Raw genomic sequence first — 24,760 nt, forward strand, 5'->3', positions numbered from 1 at the left:
AAACAAAATCAAACTAACTGTGTGCCTAAGTGATTTTCCAAAATAAGTAAAACACAGGTAAAGGCTCCAACATCATAACAGTGGATTATTACCAAGACAAGTGTTTTAAATGCTGCCCTACAGCGCAGGACAGAGGTTCCAGGTGGCATAGGCAGGGATGACTATGCACCAAAGCAGAGCAAACCAAGGAGAGCAGAAAGCCACAGATGCATCCTGCTTGGTCAGTAAGCGGGACTCTGCTGCTTTGTATCGGGGACAGTGTGGTGGCCATCACCAGCCTGGCAAAGTGTGCCAGCTGTTCACAGGACCAAACCAGTCTTGCCAAGAATCTTATCATTTGCCAGTCCAGGAGATGGCGGTCGGGGGGGGGGGGGGGGGCGGGCACCAGAGGGAAAACTAACCTAGAAACATTCCCAATTCACTTCTGCAAAACGCTTGTGCACATCATGTGCAAATCTTATTGAGGACCTTTTGTTTAGAAACAGGAAGTCGTGCTTGGCCAAACGCAAACAGAACTCAACCCTTCGCTATCCTGAACGCTGCTAAAATCCCTGCAACAAAACGGGCTCCACCATTTGGTGACACATAATTTGCTGTGTGATCTATCCTGCTGACTTTGGTGCCCCTTTCCTTGACTAAACTAAGTATAAACAATAAACATAAACACTTCAGGAACAAAGTCAGTCCTCACCCGTAGACCAAAGCTCCCAAATGCTTAGAAAGACGCGTGGGTAACAAACTTCGCATTTGGAGCCTGCCCAGGGGAAATCTCTGACACTGCAGGAATCCTCAACCCATCGCATTCCCCAAAGACCCCGCACTGCTAACCGTGGGATACTCAACATGAACAGAAGGTGAACAGAATTATAACATTGCCTCCGTGTTCAGTGTTCTATAAACATTCACTGTCCTTGAGCTATTCCTGCCGCACAAACAGATATTCTATCCTGTTGAGATGGTAAGTTATACACACTCTACAAATAAAAGGTGTCATTAACATTAGCTAAGCCTATAGCTCGAAATATGTTAATATGCTGGCTCTTTTACTTTCTTTTTTTGAAATGACCAAAATATTTTTATTTTTTAAATTTAATTGATTTATTGAGATTACATCTCAATTGTTATCCAATCCCTTGTATCCTCCCATTCCTCCCTCCCTCCCGCTTTCATCCTACTCCCCTCCCCTATGACTGTGACTGAGGGGGAACTCCTCCCCCTGTATATGATCCTAGGGTATCGAGTCGCTTCTCGGTAGCCTGCTATCCTGAGTGCCACCTGGCCTCTCCATCCAGGGGACATGGTCAAATATGGGGCACCAGAGTTCATGTAAAAGTCAGTCCCCACTCTCCACTCAACTGTGGAGAATGCCCTGTCCATTGGCTAGATCTGGGTAGGGGTTCAATGTTTACTGCATGTATTGTCCTTGATTGGTGCTATATTTTGAGCAGAGCCCCCTGGGCCCAGATCTGCCCATCATAATGTTCTTCTTGTAGGTTTCTAGGACCTTCTGGATCTTTCTATTTCCCCATTCTCCCATACTTCCCTCACCTAGAGTCCCAATAGGATGTCCTCTCACCTATCCCAATCTCCTCGTAAGTGAAGACTTTCACGGGACATGCCCCTTGGGCTAGTGTCCAGTTATAAGTGAGTATATACCATGTGAGTCTTTCTGCTCCTGGGCTAACTCAGGATGATCAGGCTTTTTTACTTTCAAAGAAGGTGTGCAATGCAGAGTGTCTGCTAGCCCAGCAGTTCCACCTGGGAGTCGGGACCCCCTTTGGGCTTCTATATCAGACATCCTGCATCTCAGATATGATTCATTATGATTCATAACAGTAGAAAAGTTAAGCAATGAAGTAGCAATGAACTAGTTTTATGGCCGGGGATCACAACAACACGCGTTAAAGGTTCTCAGCGTCGTCAGGGAGGTGGAGAGCCGCTGGTTCAGACTTCCGCGCGGTGCTTCTGAGGAGAAAGGCGTTAGTGAGTCTTGCCGTAGGATGGACTTGAAGTGAGCAGCAGGGCAGTTACAGGTTTTGGGATGAGGCCAGCCCAAGGAAATCACATGCTGTGCTGCTCGTGTGCGTGCCAAGGATGATGGCAGTAACCGACGCAGAAGATGCAGTTAGCGTAGGACGTAGGAAACAAGGAAGCACAGGTGTACGCACAGACAGCCCGGGCCGCACAGCAAGGGCGCCCCCGCCATGTGCATCAGCCGTGCAGCTCCGAATGCTGCAGCACTAAGCCAGCCAAACTACTGAAAATAAGAAGGGCCACCACGTCACCAACGGCTCACCCAGGAGCAACCGAAGGTGGTCAAGGGGAGAATATCTCAGATTAATGGGATGGACTGCGGTCTGGAAGGAGTGGAAGGTTCCAAGAAAGGCTAAGTAGGGCAGCTGGAGAAGAAACCAAGAAACGGCTGCTCTTTGGGTTAAGCCAATGATTTATGAAGTTTTATTTTACTTAAGTAACAAAATTTTCCTACCAGCAGTAAAGTCCAAACCAGGAAAGAAAGACAAGGCATGGCCAGCTGCTATCTTATTTGGCAAAACTTTTGCAGATCCTCTTTCATATTTTGGGTAGTTTCGATGGAGTTTAAAACAGTTTATAACAACTCTCCTAGGCCCCAATCATTTTTTAAAAACATACTTGATATTTAAAATAGCAGAGAGAGGGAGAGAGAGAGAGAGAGAAGGAGAGAGAGAGAGAAGGAGAGAGAGATCTACTCTTAAAATGAAATTTAACTGCAAAAACATGTGATATGTGAAGAGATGTAAAAGGGGGAAAAACAAGAATTTAAAAAAAGGGGGGGGGTAGAGAATCGACCAACAACCTAGTGCAAGCAAGCCAGCACTCCAGGATTATTAAAATAGTCAGGGTAGGATGCATAAAGCAGATTAGCCACTGGCCAGCATGAGTTAGCAAAGCCACAAATGAGTGGATGGAGCCATTCATTTGGACGAGAGCAAACTGCGGCTAAGCAGTGCCCTCTCAAACCTGTGGCAAACCTGGAAGTCACTGACTAAGATGCGTGTCCTGTGGACTGTTAATATAGAAAAGGCAGGAGAAAACAGCGGCCTTGGATTCGGAGAGACCCACCATGAGGAACAGCATAAGCAGAACGGGGTGGGGGGTTGGGGGGGTTGCCCCAAGGGCACTCACAATGGGGAGTCAAAGGGAGAGAAGCTGCTGACTCTGCCCCCCACCAGAGCCACTGCGCATGCGTGTTGTTTGTCTTTTGCAAAATGGACCATGGTGCCCTGCAGGAGCTACCGACTGAAAAGTATAAAGCAGCCAGCTGCTAAAGCCACTTCGTCCATGATGCTTTCCTGCGAGACCAACAAACAGTATCCTGGGTGGACACACGGACAGCAGACAGCCTGGAGCATTGGCCTTTCTTCTCCAGAATGGAGTCTGTGAACTTAGTTATTGATGCTTATATGAAGTTTTGTTTCCTTCCCTTTCTTTTTTTAAAGATAATTTATTTACTTTTTATTTTATGTGCATTGGTGTTTTGCCTGCATCTGTGTGAGGGTGTCAGATCCCCTGGAACTGGAGTTACAGACGGTTGCGAACTTCCACGTGGGTGCTGGGATTTGAACCTGGGTCCTGTGGAAGAGCAGCCAGAGCTCTTAACCCCCTGAGCCATCTCTCCAGCCCCCTTTTCCCTTTCGAATGGCAATTTGAGGGGGTGGGGAGGGATTACTACAGTATGGCCTCTGGAGACAGGACTCCAGAGGGAAACACTACACCAGGTTCAGGGCTGTTTCACTTTGGGCAGGCTTGTGCCTAACTTTCTCATCCAAAGGGTGCATCTTTAATGATTCTCGCAGAGTCCTCTCGCAGTCAATTTGTCATTGTATTCATAAGTGCGCTTGGCACATCATAAGATGGCAGGAAATATTTGCTGTTATTGTTTCATTATTATACCTCTATCAGCTATTTTCACAGGCATTCCAGATTTAAAGCGTGCCACGATGGTTGCCGCTGTAGATAGGAAATGGTTCTGACCAATTTGTGAGGCTATTTGGATGGCTCGGCAGAAACAACTTTCATGAGAACATAGCTTTTGACTTGAAAGTAAGTCCAAGGCGATAGATGAGACGTTCGAACGAGCCTGTGGATAACGCTGGCATGCATGGCCAAGCACCTGCCCCTAAGGTGTTGACAGCAAAACAAGTACAGCGCTTTACTGGTAGGATTTACACTTGTTTTCTTTCTTTTTATATTTACTTAAAAACCTTATATCTATCTATAAAATCCTGATATTTCTTATTTGGTCAGAAAGTGACCTGGAAGTGTTTTCCGAGCCAGCCCCTGACTTAGATGCAGGGCCCGTGCAGGGCGCAGAAGCCAGTGTCACAGGAACCGCACAGCACAGGGCAGACACCCGAGGCTAACCCACCAGTCTCACCTCCACATAGACTTGTCTGTTCTCTGCCACAGAGTAGAGCCCTGGGGTGGGCACCAGGAAGAGGTTTGTGCTGTACAGCTCCATGTTGAAGGTGGCATTTTCATAGAGCTTGTCCTGGGAGCCACTGGGTTCCCTCTTCTGCCGCAAGCTGCAGTTGAACTGGAAAGCCACCGAGCAGATGAGGATAATTAGTCACACGAAGTGCTTTGGCCTTTTAGGTACGGTTTTGTTTTTTGATAGCTCCCAGTGGAAACAAACCAAGTGAACACCAACAGTACCCACAGAAAAGCCTAAAGGAAGTCACCACATACTACCACAACTCCAGGCCGGCTCAGGGGGGCGGTTTCTCCTTCATCCGCGTCTCCTGGAAATCCATTGTCACCAGATTCCAGGTCTTCATCACCATCTTGCCAGCCACTGCTGTCTCCAGAGGATGGAACCTGGACCACAATCTAGAAGGCAGAGGATGCACAGCTGTTGCCCCCTTTCGTAGGAAAGCGCCATGCCACATGCCTCTTGTTGTACCTCCCTCGTGCACCCACCCAACAACTCACGTGCAAAAAGAAAATCCAACTTTATACAAGAGCAAATTCTCCAAACTTTCTAGGATTTTTTTTCCTCTGGTTCTTCGAGACAGGGTCTCTCTGAGTAGCCTTGGCTGTCCTGGACTCGTTTTGTAGACCAGGCTGGCCTCAAACTCACAGAGATCCACCTGCCTCTGCCTCCCGACTCCCGAGTGCTAGGATTAAAGGTGTGCACCACCTCGCCCAGCTACGATTTTTTTTTTAAATCTTCAAAGTAATAAGAAATATTTTTTTAAAAAGCTCAATTCAAACTGAAGACCTGAACTAAAATTTGGATTTTTTTCCATGTAAAAAGTTACAGATTTACTTATTTCTATGTTGATTAATTATAAGTTACTTCAAATAGCAGGGACACTAGGCACTAAAATGGAGTTGGTAGGACTGTCAATAGGCTTGCCCATGTTTTGAGAGCGGCTTCTTATGGGTTCAAAGGTGCTTTTTAATCCGTATCAGTTTTTAACATTTTGTAATTTTTAAATTACACTGTGTGAGGCGGGAACAGAAGGATACAAGTGATGGGATAGCAATTGAGTTGTAATCTGAATAAATTAATTAAATTTAAAAAATAAACAAATTTTTAAAATTACACTGTGTGTGGTGTGTGACTGTGTATCTGTGTATCTTTGTGTATGACTTGTATCTGTGTGTGAGCATATATGTTTGTGTAAGCATGTGTGTGTGACTGTGTCAGGAATTTGTGGGAGTCAGTTTCTTATTTCACCGTGTGGGTCCTGTGGATTGAATTCAGGTCCTTTTACCCACTGGGCCATCTCACTGGCTCTTTTTGGACCTTTTAAGCCTTAAAACATCCTTAAATTTTAAGGTTTGTATAAAGTTTAAGTCAAAAGCACGGGGCCCAGTGTTTGCGCAGTACCAGTCCTCTCGTGTTTGACCTCGCACACTCTATTACACAGTCTCCCCACTTTCTTCTCTCGTGTGTATGGGTGCATAAAATAAAATTTTCTATTGACAATCAATCTGTATTAACACTGGCTGATATTGCTATACATGGTTAGTTCTAAATAGGATGGAAAGGGTGACCCAAAGAGTACAACTCTATAGATGAAATCCCAATTTATTTCCATTTCATATGTTTAGCTTGTGGAGATAATGGAAAATAAAAATACACAGGAAGTCTGAAGATTCCTACACACTGTCACAACTGGAGCCCACAGTTAAAGCACTCACTAAAGGGAACAGAGTGGGAGGTGTATTGGGGCACGGCAAGCCTTCCTCTAACAGTCAAGAAAACAAAGGCATAGGAAAGAGAGAGGTGGCTTTTAGGGCCTGGATATTGTTTTTCTCTTAAAGAGACTGAAGCTTTAACTCGGTCGGTCACCACACCTTCTCGGCAGTGCTAACTCGGAAACCATGTTAAAGTGTCCAAATCAAGTAAGTTACCATTACCTGGCATTCGTACGGTTAGAGAACTGAATAGTTTACAAGCAAATTCGTGTTGTAATGGATAGGACGTCAAAAGCTAGTTGACGAGCTGAGTAACACAGGCCCGCCCAGCTGGTACTGAGGAGACTTGTGAGATGGGGAAGATGGAGCTGGCCCTGGCTCTCCTCTGTAACCAGAGGAAATGGGATGAGATACGGTGCAGCGCGCTCCCCCCCCCCCCTCTCTCTTGTGCTAACCTTCTAAGGGTCTCTGAGGAACAGTGAGCTCACGGGACAGCCACGCGACACCCTGACCGCAGGACCTCCTCCTCTCCAGCCTCCTCCTAGGTTGGGTCAAGTGTGGCAGTGGGCATCGGATGAGCTGGCTGCTCGGAGCCTTCGCCCATGTCAACGGTGGAACAAGAACTAAGAGCTCACTGCCCGGGGCTCACGCGGGGATTGGGGTGCTGAGAAGTACTTCAAAATTGAACTGCAAACCTGCTACCTTGAAGCACCTGTGAAATTTAATGCTTCAGCAGCCTAGTATTTACTGCCCAGTCTCTCTCTGTCTCTGTCTGTCTGTCTGTCTGTCTGTCTGTCTCTCTCCCTCTCTCCCTCCCTCCCTCCCTCCCTCCCTCAAGAAAGTAGGTTTCATCTGCCTGGCAGAAATGATTTCTGCAATGAATTATTTTGGAGGGGAACTTGTGGAACCTTCTTTCAGTTAACTCTAAGAATAGATTTTCTTAATTCTGGGTCTTTTTTAAATTTAATTTTATTTATTATGTATACAGTATGCATCCGATCACATTAGAGATGGGTGTGAGCCACCATGTGGTGCTGGGAATTGAACTCAGGACCTCTGCAAGAGCAGTCAGTGCTCTTAACCACTGAGCCATCTCTCCAGCCCCCGGGTCTTTCTTTGAGGTAGAGAAACTTCATAATTTCATCAGGATTCCTTTCTGACTTGAGACTCCTGAGGGAAGGAGTCTCCTCTCACTTTTGGACAAGCAAGGGACTATGAATACATCTGGGGCTGTTCACACAGACCACGGGTCTCTGAAGTGTTAGCCCCATAAAGACCAGGCTGTTTGCCCTGCCAGTGTGACCTCAGCAGGATGGCGTGGGTGCAGGTACGGCCAACCCGCCACTGAACATCATCAGACGGAAGAAGGAAGTGTGTGAGAGCACCACAACGCCAGCTGCTAAAAAACCAGGACCCTCGAATCCCAAAGACTCGCCAGTAACTCAAAACACCTAGAGTCCAGGGTCAAAGTCCATCCACTTCTTTGTTGAGAACTGTCACCTGGCTTCATCTCCACGCCATCCTTTTCAGAGACAAGACTGAGTAGCATCCCACGATGCCACGGCAAAGGGTGGAGCTGTGCTTTAGAGAATACTCACAGAGTTATAGTAAACCACGCCATCAGGGGCTGCCCGCCGGTGTCGAGTACCGCAGCCATTCAGGGGAGACTCCAGAACAAAGTGGGTACCGTTCATCTTGGCTTTGCACGAAGGGTCCAACAGGGTAAGCTCCATCCCCGAGTAGCCAATGGTCTGAAATAGAAACCACCAAAGGCCACGGAGGGCTTAGCAGCCGTTCAGCCTGCACAGCAACAAGCCGCGCCTGCCTCCCGAGGTAGAGGTGGCTGACAGGCCAGCATCGCGCCCTCCCACCTCACCTTCCCCTCACTGGCCACGGGCCCACAGCCCAAGGACTGTGCTTGTTGGCACTGAACATTCAAGAACAAAATACTGACATATGAGGATCTGAATTCCCCTCCTCTTTAGGAACAACAGGAAATGAGGGTTGTAGCCAAGGGAAAGTGGCCTATCCAAGTGGGAAAACACGACCAAGTGCAGGGTTTAAAAGTGAAACAGCCACTGGGCAGTATGTATGCAGAATTGCTGGGGCTAGGGAAAGCTTCATATATATATATATATTTTTCCTTTAAGAGACTAACACCGACCTGCAAAGAGTCTTTGTCTACAGCTACGACCATCTTTTCATTGTCACATTTGACTGACAGGGCCACATCCACGCTTCCTTGCACCTCCTCTGGTTCTCTGTGGTCAGGAAGCAGCTGAAGGCTGGGAGCCATGGGGTCCTTTGGCCAGGGGATCCGATCTTCTCCCTCCTTCCAGCCTCTCCTGGGGATGTCCGGAAAAGGAAAGGGGAGACCCCCACTTTGGCCTCCCCCTCCCCGGAAGGGTGGGTTGGCCAGGGCAGGCAGGTGGCCAGGGCCCAGCAGGATCCGGAGCTCAGGAGGGGTAGTATGGACTTCCTCATCCCTCATCTCCTCTGTGGAAAGAGAAGGCAAGAGTCCTGACTGACTGAGGCCGGTCAGGCGGAACGTGACAGCACAGGATTGGGCAGAAACAAACTACAGTGAGTGAGCAACGTGTAGCCTCGGCTGAGAGATGTGGGAACCTGGATTCTGACCACGGCATTCGAACTAGCCGAGTGGCTTCAGCCGAGTAACGAACTTCTCTGTGACTCAGTTTCCCAAGTTTTAAAATTAAGAGTTTGGGTTGTATCAGCGATCCTCAACTTTGGCTACACATTAAAATCACTTTAGAGGCTTTGAAAAAAATGCGAACTCTAGTCATCAGTGCTTTAAGTTCCTACTGTGATGGCAACACTCCACCACAACTGAGAACTACTCCATTAGATGACATCCTATTCAAGGGCCCTTAAACTACTTGCTTTTGAATCTAGGGCTTTTAAAACCATTTCTCAAAAGATGTCTGGAAACAATGTTGGTATTTTTATTTTCTATTTTCTTTGTAGTACCAAAGGTCGAGCCCAGGTCCTCAGCACACTAGATGGGCCCCTCTACCACCTTGCTAGTCTTTTCGAGTCATTTTGCTGCCTTCTTTTTAACTGATAAAAATCTAGGAGACATCCGGGTACCCTGGTTTTTTAGACCCTTGTCTCTGGGAAGAAGGGCTGCTTAGGAACACTTAACCCTTCGGAGGAAGATGGAGCTCATAAAAGCAATGTGCAGGGTTGTCGTCCTTTCAATGATTTAAAGGGAAGAACTGTTCTCTGCATCCACTATCTGAGCCCGGCCGACGCGTGCTTAAGGTCACACCCCCCCTCAGTGCAAGGCAGGCACAGTGATGATCGGTGAGCGCAACCTCTCCTCCAACAAGATCCTTCTGAAAAGAATGTTACTGCTATATGGGTCGGAATGAAGCCACAGCTCTGGACCGCTTTTAACATGCACACTGACTAAACCAAAGCCAGCCTCTCCCCCCATAGCTTCATAGCAATCCAGTAGCATACACTGATTATTGACAAGGAATCTGAGGCTCTGTCTTGGAGATTAAGCAACATCTCCCCTAAAAGTAAAGAAATGGTAAACCAGGGATGAGAACCTACATCTGGAACCTTCCGTGCATCAGCCCTGCACCCTGGAACAGGTCGAGGGTTCAGAAAATTAGGGCTCAAAGCACAGAAACTCCAGGGGGCTTGCAGACTTGGCTCCTGCTAGGCAAACTAGCATCTAGTCTGCCTCCACTCCCTGAATGAACCGGTCTCAGCCTGAGGCCTCCACGGCTGCTTTCCTGGAGACGTCAGCCTCTGGCCACTGAGGCCTCTTCCCTACGGTCCCGCCCCTTGGTGTTCTCATGAGTGGTCCAGTCCTTCTGATGTCATCACAGTAGGCACAGGGAGCAAAGATGTCTGACATGCAATCAGCTCTCCATTGCATTATAGCCCCCCCTCCAGCGCTACATTAGTTTAAGCTTTACAGTGAAAACAGTCAAACAAATCATTAAAACCTGCAGCAGGAAAACAGTAATATACACATGGAAATGACAGTGGCCTGTCACCGAAAAGCCTCCTCTGGGAGACAGGAAGACAACAGGTGGGGAAACATCTCCCTTACCATAGTTCTCAAGCCGAAGATGAAATCTATTAGCCACCGGGGCCATCGTGTATGACGTCACCGGACTGTAGCCATTGTCCAAGGCCCACTTTATCAGATTCTCTTGGGTGGAAGGGACGTCATCTCTTATTGATTTGGTCATGGCCATGGATCTTTCGCTCTCTTTCCCAAAGCCAATACTGTTGGGAGCCTAAAGAGAACAGAAAAATTTCACTCACAAATCTAAAATTAAAGTGCTGCCCAAGACCTGTGTGAGGTCAAGCCAAGATCAGCGAGCATTCCAGCAGGCAAGTTGGAGGAATAAACGCAGGAGAAAGGACGTGAAGGTGGAAAGGGCATGTTGTATGGGTGCCCATGAGGGAGGGAGGGCAGGGAAGGAGGGAGGGAGGGAGGAAGGGTGGAAAGGTTGGAGGGGGAGGGAGGGAGGGCAGTGAGTGAGAGAGGGCAGCGAGGGAGGGAGGGTATGAGGGAGGGGGGCAGTGAGTGAGGGAGGGAGAGCAGCAAGGGAGGGAGGGAGGGAGGGCAGCAAGGGAGGGAGGGAGGGCAGCAAGGGAGGGAAGGACAGAGGGAAGGGCCAGTTGGCCTGTCAGTATGATCAAGATACATTGTATACATGTATAAAGTTGCCAAGGAATAAAAGATATCCTAAGAAGATACTTTAACTGAGGAATTGTCTGGAGCCAACAGATTCTAGGTTGTATAAAAGAGGATTTTACCCTTTAACCCTTGTCTTCCTTGGAAAAGACACCGAGATTAAAAATACACACAAAGAGACGCCATTCACGCTGCTTACTTAACTTTATCTTGTACCGATAAGTACACATTTCAAATGTCCTTTGCTATTTTTATTTGAAATTGTGTGTGTAAATTACACGGTGTGCACACTGTGTTACAAACATGCTTGTGGTTTCACAGATTGTGGCCTGGATCTACAGAGAAGATGGTATGGTCTTGTGACTCTTCCAACGGTATATAAACTACTAACTACCACGTGGTAAAATTCAAGTCTTCATGTTTCATCTGTAATCTATGATTGGTTTAGCCATCCTGAAATTTTACTCAGGTGCCAATTATGTTAGTATACTGTAGTTTATGCCTGTAGTACTGATTAAGATATTGTCTAAGTATTAGCATTTTATTTAGTAATAAAAGAGGGGGCCCAGAGTTGCCCTTATATACTTATACAGGCAAAACATATATTAAAAAGCTGAAAGGATGTAAACACTGATATGGCTCCTCCATAAAAACTATATGAAAATTCATGAAGCCATGTAAAAGGTTAGTTTTTATTAATAACCTGTCACAATACTCAAAGGATAGGATTTGTTCAAGGAAGTACATGCACGGCCTCTGAGTAGCAGGTCACTAGCATCGAATGTCTGTGTCCCCTGCCGGCTCCAGAGGCAGGGGAGGGTCTGGTGAGTGAGCCAGTGAAGAAGCTGGTCGCTGCAGAGGGGCCCAGTGGGAAGGCACAGTTTCCACAACTGCTCCACAGGGCTGAGGCGCTTCCAAAGCACAGATTATGCCCCCGTCACGCTGCGTCAACGTCCCTTTAGTTTCCGTGCCCAGTGACTTTCTCCTGCTTGTCTGCAGCATTTTCCCTAGATTCCTCATATGTTCCCCATTCTATCTGTCCCAAACGTGACTAAAAATTAATCCTTTCCCACAAGAGACTCACAGGCTCTCAGTTCCCTTGGACCCCCTTGGTTGTGGGAGACTGGCTGAGGACACATGTACCCCAGTTTGAAGACTCAAAGTGTCACCCAAGATCTTCCCCTATTGCACGGAGAGCTAATCTAAGGGTAACCCTGCCAGGCTGGCCAGTTGCGAGTTCCAGTGCGCACGCAAAGAGACTGGATGGAGCTGTAGCTGAATCCTGCTACCCTCAGTAAGCTCGGCTGTATAGACGGAGATTAGCTCTTAGTCAAATTGAGAGAAAGTTCCTAATGAGAAAGGACAGGTGGGGGGTGGGGGGAGAGGAGGGTGGGTGAGGCAGAGGAAAGAAAAGGAAATAGGAATGAAAAAAAGAAATGCTCAAAGAAGAAAATGGCTCTGAAATGAGAAAGATGCAGGCGATGAGGAACAGCATTCCCCCGGGCCGTTAGCCAGCACGCGTTCTGACTGGCTGGGACCATAACCCTGGCCTCAACATTGCCATCTGGCCCCATCCGCCCTAGACTTCCATGTTGTCAGATGGCTGAGAAAACACTGTTCCCAGAATTCCACGGCTGCAGTGCCACCTGCTCTGCTGTACCAGCACGGAAGAATCTGTTCACGCTTTTCCATGTTAGCCCTAGATGCAGTGTATTAATTATGGCTTTGAACCTAAAGATCAGACGTCGCTCTACACACCAATACAGCACCGAGACCGGCACCATGGGGGGCAAATTGGTTCCCAGCCCTGAATAAATGCCTCACCTTTGTTCTCCTGGGATGTTCCAGGCTTTCCCAACCTCAGTGCTACCAAGCGGATGCTCAAAGGGGCCTCCCCAATAGCACTATATCCTCGGCTCTATGGGTGAACTATTAACTGGGTTGAGTCCAAGTCTTTGTCCCATTGCCATAGAAACGATGGTATAGGGAGCAGGGCTTTAGGAGGGTGGATACAGAGTGCAAGCATACGCACACCGAGGCTTTAAACTATCAATGCACTTATTTTTATAAGAGTAAGCTGTCTCTGCGAGGCTATGTCAAGTAGCACAAGAGAGAGCTTAGTGTCTAGATGTGCCATGGCTGTACATGCACAGAGCTTGGAGGAGTTGGTCCTCACCTTCCACCATGAGGGGCCCGGGGACAGAACTCTGGTCCTCATACTTGGCAGCAGGTGTCTTTACCCACTGAGCCACCTCTCTAAGCCATAAGAGGACACATCTAAGAAGCTGCCCTTACCTTTTCTTTTCTGGGGTTCTCCCAGCTGTGGAAGTGACTGTGCCCTGTCTATAGGAGGCTGACAGCGGGGGGTGGAGGTGGGGGGGCTGGGGGCCAGAGCCACACTGCCCTTCCCATCTCTTTCACCTCTCTCCATTGCGTGCCGCCCCCGTGCTGTACTTCTAATAAACTTAGGCCCAGCCATGCATGTGTCAAGGCATCCTTTTTTGCTTTCTTTTTTTTTTTTTTTCCTCCAAATTCCTACAAATCTTGGTAGCTGACTTCCTGTTTTCACCTCTAGTTTCCTGTGGACAAGCTCTTCAAGCGTGCCCTTACGGAAGGAATGTATGCTCAGGGTTAGGATCTGCCCTTCCTCTGACAGTGAAAGGGAAGCTGACTGAGTGACACGTGCAGCTGAGAACTCTCCGTGTACCTGTGTGCTTTAAAGAGACATTTGCACTGGGCATGGTGGCGCATGTCTTTAATCCCAGCACTAGGGAGGCAGAGGCAGGCAGTGGGCCACCTGGTTTACGGAGTGAGTTCTAGGACAGCCAGTGTCTTTAATCCCAGCACTAGGGAGGCAGAGGCAGGCAGTGGGCCGCCTGGTTTACGGAGTGAGTTCTAGGATAGCCAGGGCTACAGGGAGACAGAGAGAGATTGAGAGGGAGGGAGGGAGAGAGAGACAGAGGGACAGAAAGGGACAGAGAGAGACAGAGAGAGACAGAGAGAGAGAGACAGAGAGAGACAGAGAGAGAGAGAGAGAGAGAGAGAGAGAGAGAGAGAGAGAGAGAGAACATGCCAGCCTCTATGCCCTTAACAAACACTTGCTGAATGGATGAACTTTGCTAAACCCCACAACAACTTTGAGGGTGACCACAGCCACCATGTACCTATTCCACACTTACACAATGTTCAGTTAGACCATCCACCACGAGCCAGGAGCTGGAGCTGGAGGCTAAACAGAGAGAGCCTTGTCCAGTGGGGTCGGGTCCTTCACTGTTTTCACTTATAATGTGGTCTGTCAAAGACAGGACCTACAGCTCTACACTGACCAAGGTAAACCTCTGTCTCAGCAGGTCCCTGTGCGTCCCAGCACAGCTTGAATTCACATCTAGGACCAGGGAGTTAGAGGTCCAATGGCTTGAAGCTGACTGGAGAATAAAAAGGACTCATGAAACATTACCTAATTGTTTAGCAATGTTGTCATGTATTGTCCAAAATTGGCCTGGAACAGGAGGCCAGCCAAGGAGAGGAATATAAACAGAGCTCGTTTGGGATGATGGTCTATCACATTCCTAGTCTTTCTGATTCCTCTGAGAGGCACAGACACTCAAAGCAGAGCCCAGGACGGCTGTGGTCTGGTCCAGGCGCAGGCGCTAGGACAGCAGGAGCCACCAGCCAGTGCTGAGTGAGTACATAAGAACTCTGGCTCGGAGTAAAATGTGCCGTATGCTTTTTGCCTTTCAAAGCATGATTCCCTTTCCTGTTTTTGTTGTTCTGAAACTGAAAACATGTGGCTGATGTGCCAGGCAGCAGAAGCAGCAGACACTCCAGGTCGCCACCACCCCTCACGCCATGCCAGGGGAAAGCAATCAAAATATCGGTGACCTTGGGAAATCACGGCAAGGCTTTGCACTCAACACCAGCTTCGTGTGTCACTACTACACTTGATGGATTATTTGGACTGGTTTAAAGTCTAAGGAAAATAAATAATAATAATAACAACAACAACAACAAATAAAAAATAGAAATAATACCCCTAGGAACAGGAAGAACTATTTTTAAGTCACGATGTGTGTGCTCCTGGCTTTGTTGATGAGCTCATCTATGTGGTTGGACTTGTAAGGAACTGCTGGTTTTGCAAACTGTTGATCACATGGAAGATGCCATGTACACTTGAATACAGAACCAACACAACTGAACGTAATTTCTTTTAAAATACCAAAAGTCTAAAAATCTGCTTCAGCTGTTATGATACAGGCAATGAAAAATAAGTTGGCCAATTAGTAATACATTAGAGTTTTGACTCTACAAAAGAGATGCCAAGGAGATGTCTCTCTCTCTCTCTTACACACACACACACACACACACACACACACACACACACACACACACCTTGCTCCAATATTCATTTGCATTTTCCCCTAAGTATATGAGATGAGCTTTACTTCACCAAACTTTAACATTCAGCTTTTCAGCACAAGTCACTGGTTACCATGGTCACTCTTGAAAGGATCACGTGTGGTGCATGCACATGTGTGTAGGGCATGCACAGGTGTGCGTGGCGGCCAGGGCTCAGCACCAGGTGCTCTTTTCAGTCTGTGTCTGCCTAACTTTCTGGGATCAGGTCTCTTAATGAGCCAGGAACTCACCAGTGGTTCCGGTGGGCTGAGTAGAAGACCAATGAGCTCATGGGAGTCTCGTGTCTCCGCCTCCCCCACTCCAGCACCAGGATTGGACTTTGCAGGGTAAAACCAGTCACTGACTGAGCACCCTCTGAGTGCCCGAGGTACTTTCTCTTCTGTCGTTGGACCCAAGCAAAGCGCCACACGAATGCTACACATTTGTCTCAGCAGAGGAGGATATGACAAGGGTGGGATCAGCCTGCTTTTCCTTCCTCCCTAAGTGCCTGACTCCAGAGGAAAAGCTGAGGCTCGGGTCTATGATACTGAGCCTCCAAAGAACACTCAGGCAAAAAAAAAAAAAAAAAGTACTTCTGCTCATTGCTTCATAATTAGTATTACCAGAAAACACAGTCATTCATTTTAAAACTCTCATAATGAGTTAACTGGAATTCAGAAAGCTTCAAGGACCTGTCCTAGGCCATAATTTTTAAGTAATGGAACCAAGACTCAAATCCAAGTCTGTTATGCTCCCAAGGGCCATGTTTCAGCCACCACAGACTGTACCCCAGCAGGAGAAACCAAGTGTAGCTTACAGAGTAAAACCTAACAGAGAGCTTAGGAAGTTCAAAGAAGTGGAATCTTCACAAAAGTAACACAACACATAACCACAGTTTAAAGCATTGCTGTTTAACAAGACCACGAAGAAATGTGCAACCAACTTACAATAACTTTCAGGTTTCCCTTGACGTCAAAAGACTTTATCACCCAGTTGACAGACTTTTTGCACTTCAAGATCAGGACAAGGCTTTTGACCACCTCAGTATCCTCTCGAGCAGGTCGGATGTCAACTATTATATCCACCTGGAAAGCGCTGTGTGTGTGAAAAGCAAAGACAAAGTCAAGACCCAGTGCCAGAAGGTGGCCACCGCGCCTCCAAGCCCGCGTCTCCAGTGTCTGGCCAGCTGATTAAAAAGCTGGCGCAGATCCCAGGCAAATGACATGTGCAGAACAGATTGCAACTGCACACACAACAACACGGGTTTACATAACAACAGGAACACAGGCCTGGTGTTAATTAGCCACTCAAGTTTTTCTCCTCTTGAGAGAAGAAGGGGAATGGCAGTTGTTAATCAATGCGGCGCCATTTGAAGGGACTTGAAGACACCAAGCGAGTTTCCCTGGGAAGCAAGATGGCCTGTTTTCAAGCCTCTGTGCCTTTGCCCTTCACTGTATAACTTCTAAGCCCTTCCAAACCTGACATGGGTGGCAGATGGCAGGGAGGCAGGAGACATGATGGCACACGCACTCAAACTAAAATAAAATAAGAGGCGAAGGGCCTTGGCTTAATAAGATTTGATTATGGCATCACCAGTGGTTAAATAGTATCTGTACTTGCTTTCCCTAGACCTGGATATGTAGTCATTAAAGAACATTAGTGGTCGAGCCGGGTGGTGGTGGCGCACACCTTTAATCCCAGCACTCAGGAGGCAGAGGCAAGCGGATCGCTATGAGTTTGAGGCCAGCCTAGTCTACAAAGTGAGTCTAGGACAGCCAAGGCTACACAGGGAAACCCTGTCTTGAAAAACAAAAAGAAAAAAAAAAAGAACATTAGTGGTCGAGCAAGCAACTGATGCAGAGTTGCTGAGCACAATACAAACTCTAAGAACTGAGCATAAAACGGGGTGGATTTTACTAAGTGGTCACAGCCTTTGTTCTGAATCTGAGGGGGTTGGTCTTGGTTTTACCTCATGAAGCACAAGTACCAGGGCACCCCCACCAGGACACCCCCACCGGGACACCTCCACAGGGGCACCCCCCAGCCAAAGGTCTGCCCATTCCCCACATTCTCCTGGTCCCTCCTATTCCTTTTGAATTTTCCACAGAGCTCTACAATGGGACTGAGTGGAATCTTACCCAAAGTGATCTGTAGCCTATTAAATTTTGAAATTGAAAACTCTACTACACTTTTCAATTTAATAAAATCTCTCTACCAAAACATAATCTGTAAAGTTTGAGACACTGGTCTGTATGAAATACAGTTCAGAGTGGAAAGTCAATTTTTTTTTCTCTTTTACAAAAAAATTATCGAATTATTTTCAATAGGGAGAATCAAACTTCCAGGCCAGGGGGAGGAAGCTGAGAGGAAAAATGAAAACACGAGTGGCAAATTGTGTCATCCAGTGGGTCCTTGGTGCGTAGTATAACGGTGCACTCCACCAACACCCCACCCACCCCACCCACACAGTGGGGGATAAAAGCACTACACGCATAAGTGCTCTGAGGACTGTTATAAATACAACCTTACCAAAAGAGACTTTGACTAAAATGGAAACGATGGCATTAAGGCCGCTCCATAACTTTGACTTTTTTAACAGGTTATGATGCCAATCAAAGGGGATCACGAGGGAGCGAGAGTGCTAGTGTCCTAAAAATTATATCCAGAAATTACAAAAGGGCTTCAAGAACCCCTCTGGCATCTATGTACTTAAAATCAGGTTGACATAAGGCAGAGCACCGTGCCTGTGCCTTCCTCCTTTTCTACAGCTTTTGTAATCCATAGCTGAAACATGGCTGGCTCCCTCTCCCAGATAAAGTGGGCAGCTCCCCCTGCCACCCTCGGAGCAGGGAAGAGCAGATCTTTAGTTTCATCTCTGTTTAGAACACATGAGCATACACACACGCACACACACACACGTGTACACACACGTATATACACATGTACACATGTGTACACACACACACACGTGTACACACACGTATATACACATGTACACATGTGTACACACACACACACGCTCACCTGTAAGGGTTTGAGTTGGGGGCAAGCAGCTCAATGATGTGCACTTCCTTCTCCCGGGGCTGACTGGACAGGACACAGCCTTCTGCAGCTTTGGGTTGTAGATACTCAGCAAGGTAATTGAGCGAAAGGAAGTTCTTCCCTATGTTACACGTGGGAGGGAACATTTGATCTGCAAGTAAAGAAGACCAGAGTGCACTCAGTCAAACCACTGAGCGACTGGAAGCCAACTGGAGGGGAAGAGGTGACAGTGCGACTAAGGGAATGCAGGGCAGAAGGGAGGGTCTCTTGTGGCCTTGACCACTGCTCGGCAACGCCTTCCACCTTGGTTACCAGTGACCTCCTCCTGGCCAGTGCGAGTGGCTTTTTTTTTTTTTTTTTTTTTTTGGCTACGCCCACTTTTTTCTTGTCCCTGTTCATTTCCTCTGACCCATGTTATGTCCCACCATTTTTCACCATTAAGGATATTTTCACTATGTCCTCGATCTTTGGTCCAGGTCAGGACCCACCTGTTAGGACTCTGTCCCTGACGATCGGACTCAGGGCATCAGGTGTCTGTTCCGAAAGGCTCCATAGTTAACATACGCCAAGGCTAAGACTCTCAGCCCCGAGCTGGCAAATCTCACTTGGTCTGTAAAGTGCCTGCCCACTATGCAAAGGCCCTGGGTACCAACCCCAGTGCTGCACATAAGGTGTTATAGCACATGCTCAGGGGGTGGAGGCAGGAAAGTTAGAAATTTGCCATCATCCTCAGCTACATAACCAGTCTGAGGCCAGCCTGGGCTACAGCCCTTACCTCAAAAAAAAAAAAAAAAAAAAAAAAAAAAAAAAAGTCAACAACAACAACAAAAAGATATGCAGCCCTAAGGAAAAATGAAATCATGGCATTTGCAGGAAAATGTATGAAACTGAAAATCTAAGCATGTCCAGGCTACACGATCCAGACTCAGTCTCAGGCTACACGATCCAGACTCAGTCTCAGCTCTTTCCTCAGTCCTCTCATCATCCATTTTCTCCAGACAACCTCAGTGACTCCTGTGGTACCCACTCGTTCCCAGACTACAGCATCTCTCCTGGGCTGCAGGCTTAGCACTGCCATCTGCCTGCCAAGAGGTCCCCACCTGGCCAGGCGGTTCCCAGGAGCACAACTCAGGATTGAATCTAACATTTCCAATCCTATAGGCTTCTCCCCCTGGGCGCTTGCAGCATCAATACAAGTCGTGGTTCTCAGGCCTACGCATCTCTTTCCCATTTTCAAGGTGCTTTTACAAATACCACTGGGCTGAGGACTGCTTACCACCTCCACCTGGGAAAAGACATACCAGCCCCCGGGTCCTGAAGACACTCCCCTAACTACACATTCTATTCACACAGCACTACACACATGAAGGGACTTCCATCTCGCAGCTTAAGTGTTTAAGCAGAACCTGAGAGAAGCTGCTGGCACAGTGACATCTGGGGTGGGCCAGTGTCCAGGAAGGGCTAGGTGAAGCCAGATTTTCAGAAGGGGGATTAACCAGACCTGGCACTTTAATGAGAAAGACTTGTGTCTCTTAAATGTTAAGGATGGGATGCTGGGGTTCACACGCACATGGAAGTCTCACCTAAAAAATACTGGATGAGTTTTCAAGGTTGTAAGGCTGGGCTGGCACTGCCCCTCCCCAGCCTTGTACAACTTCCGGTGTCTGCAGCTCAAGCTGTGCACTGCAGCTCCAACCGCTGCAACAGCCCCAGTACCACCTCAGAACAGAGGGTACCACAGCAGTAAATACAGCCCTAGCTGTGTGACTGCTGCAAGAATGCTGGCTCAAGCATCCTGCACTCTCTTCTAGAAACCTCCTCCAAGGAAGCAGCCCACAGCCTCAAAACCCAGGCTGCTGACACGGCCCTTGCTACATCTGCTAAGGCATTTTCCAGATGTGCAGATGAGAAACGCATACCTCACAGCTGCACCCCTGTGATGCCTCTCCCCAGCTCACAAGATGGAAAATGATATCATGACTATGGGGCTGAAATCTAATTGAGAATCGGGAGGCGTGTGTATGGGCCATAAGACCCACGGGACCAGGACCCTCCTGGCACTGTGGATTGCAAGACACAGGTGTGCCTAGTATGTAGCTAGCACACACTAGACACACAGTATCGGCTTTGTGAGTCCACAAAGGAGATGTGAAATTTGAGACAAATAGCCAAGGGAAGCCCCCTCCCCCACCCCCAGGTTGGCGAGCCTGTAAGGAAGCTTTAAGTACCCAAACACTGCTGTTATTAAGGGTCCCAGTTTCAGATGCCGCTGTCAACTCAGCTGAAGGAGCTGATCACTTTCTGATGTGTGGAGTCCCTCTGATCAAGTGACTTTCCATATGCTTGGTGTAAAAACTTACGCTAAGCGCCAGGCGGAAAGAGAGCCACAAAAGACAATGCCCCTCTTAAGCTTGGTGAGGTAGAGTGCGGGTGATGTGGCTGATGACTCCGAGACCCACACCATCTACCCCAAGGCAGGACTGAGCATTGGAGGTCACACGAAGGCCCCTCTTCCTGCCCTGAGGCCTATGCCCACAGTTGTAAACCCACAGTGCTTGGCCAAGAGCGAGTACCATCACCTGGATGGCTCGGGGAAGGACGCTTTTGCGGACCCAATCCTAGTTTCTTCTATAGCTCGCCAGGACTGAGCAACTAAAATGGCATCTCTAACAAGGCTCCCAGTAACTCTGATGCTTCTAAGATGGAAGCCACATTCTAAGGACCAGCGGGGTGTGAGAAAGCAAAGACTCATTAGCCTAGGTCCCTGTTTGGAAAGCTGACCAATGAGGCTGACACAGAGTGACCATCAATGATAATGCCCCGCCCCCACCCTAGGACTCCTCCCCATGACATGGGCCCAAGACTAGACCCATTCGACTTGACTCAACTAATGGTTGGACTCAAGTTTCCAGGGATCCTAGCGGTACTCAAGGAGTCAGCCAGTTTTCACTCACTGGGCACCAGGACTTTTAATTTGCTCCCCCTTTCTCAATGAGGCGCTTGGCTACTTGAGCGCCACAATTCCGGGGGCAGGAGACTGACTATTGTGCTGTAAGCACTGTCAAGGAGGCGGGGCCCACTGTTTTAAATGTTTCCACCGCAAATGTTCTTATTCTAACAACCCAGGGGTTGTTTCCTCTCATCCTTTCACGCGGCTACACTCTGCTTCTGACGGGCAGGGCGCTCACTGGCTCACGACCTTCATTACAAGATTTTTGTTTTATCTCTCAGTTCCAATGAAGCCTGGCTACCATGAGAATCCAGGAACAAACTTGGGGAGTTCGGACCCCGTTCCCACCTAAAACCCTTTCTCTCGGGGCCAGCAGTTGCTCTGGGAACACGCTTCCCTGGCTGAGACTTGAATAGCTTCAGGCAAAGCATTAGACTCAAGAGCGAGGAGCTGAGGGCTTTGCCACTTTCTAGTAAAGTGGGTGGAAATATGTTCACTCAACGCTCCCTGCATAGAATGACAGAAGCAATGCCCTCTTTCTGGGATTGCCATGAAGTACATGTGAAAACTCCAGATATGGTCTCTGCATGTAGCCAACACCACCAACGGTGGCTCACCTTTACACACCGATGTTGGGGCCTCACCTTTACCCACCAATGTTGGTGCCTCACCTTTGAAGACACAACAATGTTGGCACCCATGTGCCTCGTTTTTACTTTAAAGTGCAGCCCAGATTCAAGCTGGGGGAACAAGCATTCAACAGCCCCTGCCGCTGCATGACATATAGGAAGGAGGTGACAGCTGCTGTCAGAATCAACGGGACATGCTAAAGGGCTGCAACATTGTTCACACAGCCAGCTGAGGACAACAGGTCCCATTCACGAGAATTATTTCCTAGTAACTTTTGGGGTTGGGGGTGGTGTTCCAAATATCCTCAACTAAAGATGAGTTTTTAAAATACTTTTTAAAAAATGGGCTTTCAAGATTTGAGTTGTTGGATATTTGTGTCTTTCTGCAAGGCAAGGAACTAAATATGGTCAATCTCTTTCAAAACAGGTAGTTCCTTACTCCAAAAACTTGTCCTTGCCACAAGAATTAGGACTGAAAATACATTTGAACACTTTTCTCTCTGTTAGTGTTTAAACTTTAACTCATGTCTCAACACTGGGAAGGGACACTGGCTTCAAACATTTGCAGAGTAAGAGGCAAGAAGCTGCCCCCGCTGTATAAGCCATCCCGCCTCCTTCATTGCTTCAGTTACCGATGCACCCCATGCCCCACCCCCGTCCAGCCACTTGCTTATGCTGACTGTGTTCTGAACCCTACACAACAGCCTCCTTTTGTCTCAACCACACTTCTCCCTACCTCTCAGCTGGTTACAACCAGCCCATTTCTGCAGAAGGAAGAAGGAGAATGGGGCGGGCAGGGAGAGTATGTCTCACCTCACCTTTCAGGTCTCTGCCAGCCCCAGCGCTCCGGAATCCACCAGCCCAGCTCGACCGCCTGGACCCAGATGGGCGAGCAACCAACGGTTCTAAATCTGCCATAACAGAAGCCACACAAGGCTCACCTTCCCCCACTTTAATGTAGATGTTTTTTGCTATCTTGAGCTCGGTGAATGACGTCACTGCTCCGTACTCCTTTAGGGCCCAGTGTAGCAGATGCTCATTGTCCTGAGGGAGGTTCTTCTCTTCCGTTTCCGCTGTCAGGGAGAAGTTCCCAGACGAGAACTGGACCACCGAGCCCTTGGACACCTGAGCAAACAGAACCACGTAGTCAACACCACACAGCTACCCAGAGCCAAAGCAGACCTAGAGGAAGGCCAGACCAGACTCAACTGGCACGCCTGATTGTCTCTCCTCTCTGATACGCAGGCAGGTGTGACAGGGGCAAGCTCTCTAAGAGCTGATGCAAGCAACCCCAAGCCCACTTCTCCCACACAACCCCAGGCAGGGTGTCCCTTCAAGCTTTGAAAGAGCGAGCGTGCACTAACGGTCAGAACCGTCTTGGCCACGTTTCACAAGCCTCGCTCAGGGCCAACCTTCCATGCACCACTGTCTTCACCCACATTGGTTCTGGGCCTGTGGACTGAAGAGGAGCATCACTCTCTCAACACACAGAGACATCAGTGCCGACAGACTGCACATTTAGGGGAAACACAGACCCTCTCCCAACACAGATGGACTTTATAGTGTTTTGTTTTGTTTGGCTATAGCATTTTCTAGACAGTAAGTACTCTCAGTACAGCATTTAGTCTACACTGAGTGCTGTTTGTAGTCCAGGAACGGTTGAAAATCTACAGCGGGAGAGGCAGGCGAGGGGCAGGGGAGGGGCAGGGGAGATGGAGGGAGTGCAGAAGTCAATACTGTAATGCACTGGATGTCACACAGGAAGTGTTGGCAAGTGATCTCTAAGTCCAGTGAGCAACTGAACATGGCTTACCACAGTGTGACACCGGCCAGCGGAGTCCCCACAGCAGGACTACAGTGAGAACCCTTTACAGTTTGTATTCCCCTGGGCATCCGTATACAGAGCAGTCGGCGGTGCGCAGCCTTCTAAGGGCTTCACCACTTCAAATGGCTCAGCAGCAAGGAGAAAGTTTGTACCAGCTCATTTAGTGAACTCCCAAGTTCCCACAGGTTGTGAGGTCAAGAGGGTGTCAAACTGACCCCCAGGAAAACACCCAAGAAGGTCTTCGCAAGTGCCACACTGCTGTGCTGTGTTCAGACCGTCCCTGGCCTGGCAGGGCATAGCATATAAACAGACACATACAAAGGAGGAGACACCTGCTGCTGTAGTGGACTCAGCTGACATGCCAGCCAACGTGGGAGTGCTGCTGGCTAGTGTTTATAAAAAGACTCATTATCAGCGTCAACATGAAAAGTCAAAATGTAGCAACAAGGTTTGTATGTCTCAAAACTATAAGCGCCATATGTTAACGTCATTTTAATTGTTCGTTCTTAACAAAAAACGAGTTACTTATCGAGAGGCATTAAACAGCCACACATGAACAATGAACCTCAAACCAAAGGCAAGACGAAGACAGGGACCTTAAGTGGCTCCATCATTTAGGACTGCATTCTCGCTCTTCACACAAGGAAACTAGTGCCTGTCCCTCTATTGTGACGTGCACTACAACTTTCTATTCAATATCTTACACGCTCTCACACACGCACGCGTATAGGCACATGCGACTTGTTTGTTTTTACGACTGCTCTTGCTTTGCATCAGCCTAGCTTTGAACTCTTGATCTCCCTTCTCTAGCCTCCCGAGGGCTGGGATTTCAGCCGTCATGCCTGGGCACACACATGTCTCCACTGCTGACTCATTCCTGGAACTGACCCCTGACCTATGACCCTACCATCTCTATCATGGCTGAATCAGGCCTGACGAGTTGCTGACCATCTTAATACCCACACTCTACTGGACGCTCCGGTGGGCCCTGCGTCATCCAGCACTCGCCGGGTGACTCTGGCCTTGTCAGGAAAGGCCTCACGAGTGTCCCA

At 48.2% G+C, this 24,760-nt stretch overlaps 1 protein-coding gene across 1 annotated transcript in view; it reads right to left on the reverse strand.

The window, feature by feature from the left end:
• The window catches only part of Tgfbr3 (transforming growth factor beta receptor 3), a 111,012-nt gene that overhangs the window by 27,377 nt on the left and 58,875 nt on the right, over positions 1-24,760 (reverse strand). The window contains exons 4-11 of the mRNA XM_051170563.1: positions 22,825-23,008; positions 18,287-18,455; positions 16,210-16,357; positions 10,274-10,463; positions 8,351-8,682; positions 7,785-7,937; positions 4,729-4,869; positions 4,418-4,576 (exon numbers count right to left, since the gene is read on the reverse strand). Of these exons, the coding sequence (XP_051026520.1) occupies positions 4,418-4,576; positions 4,729-4,869; positions 7,785-7,937; positions 8,351-8,682; positions 10,274-10,463; positions 16,210-16,357; positions 18,287-18,455; positions 22,825-23,008 (1,476 nt within the window). The remainder of the gene's footprint in view (positions 1-4,417; positions 4,577-4,728; positions 4,870-7,784; positions 7,938-8,350; positions 8,683-10,273; positions 10,464-16,209; positions 16,358-18,286; positions 18,456-22,824; positions 23,009-24,760) is intronic.

The sequence above is a fragment of the Acomys russatus genome, chromosome 28 (assembly GCF_903995435.1).
Source record: "Acomys russatus chromosome 28, mAcoRus1.1, whole genome shotgun sequence".
Taxonomy (NCBI): Eukaryota; Metazoa; Chordata; class Mammalia; order Rodentia; family Muridae; genus Acomys; species Acomys russatus.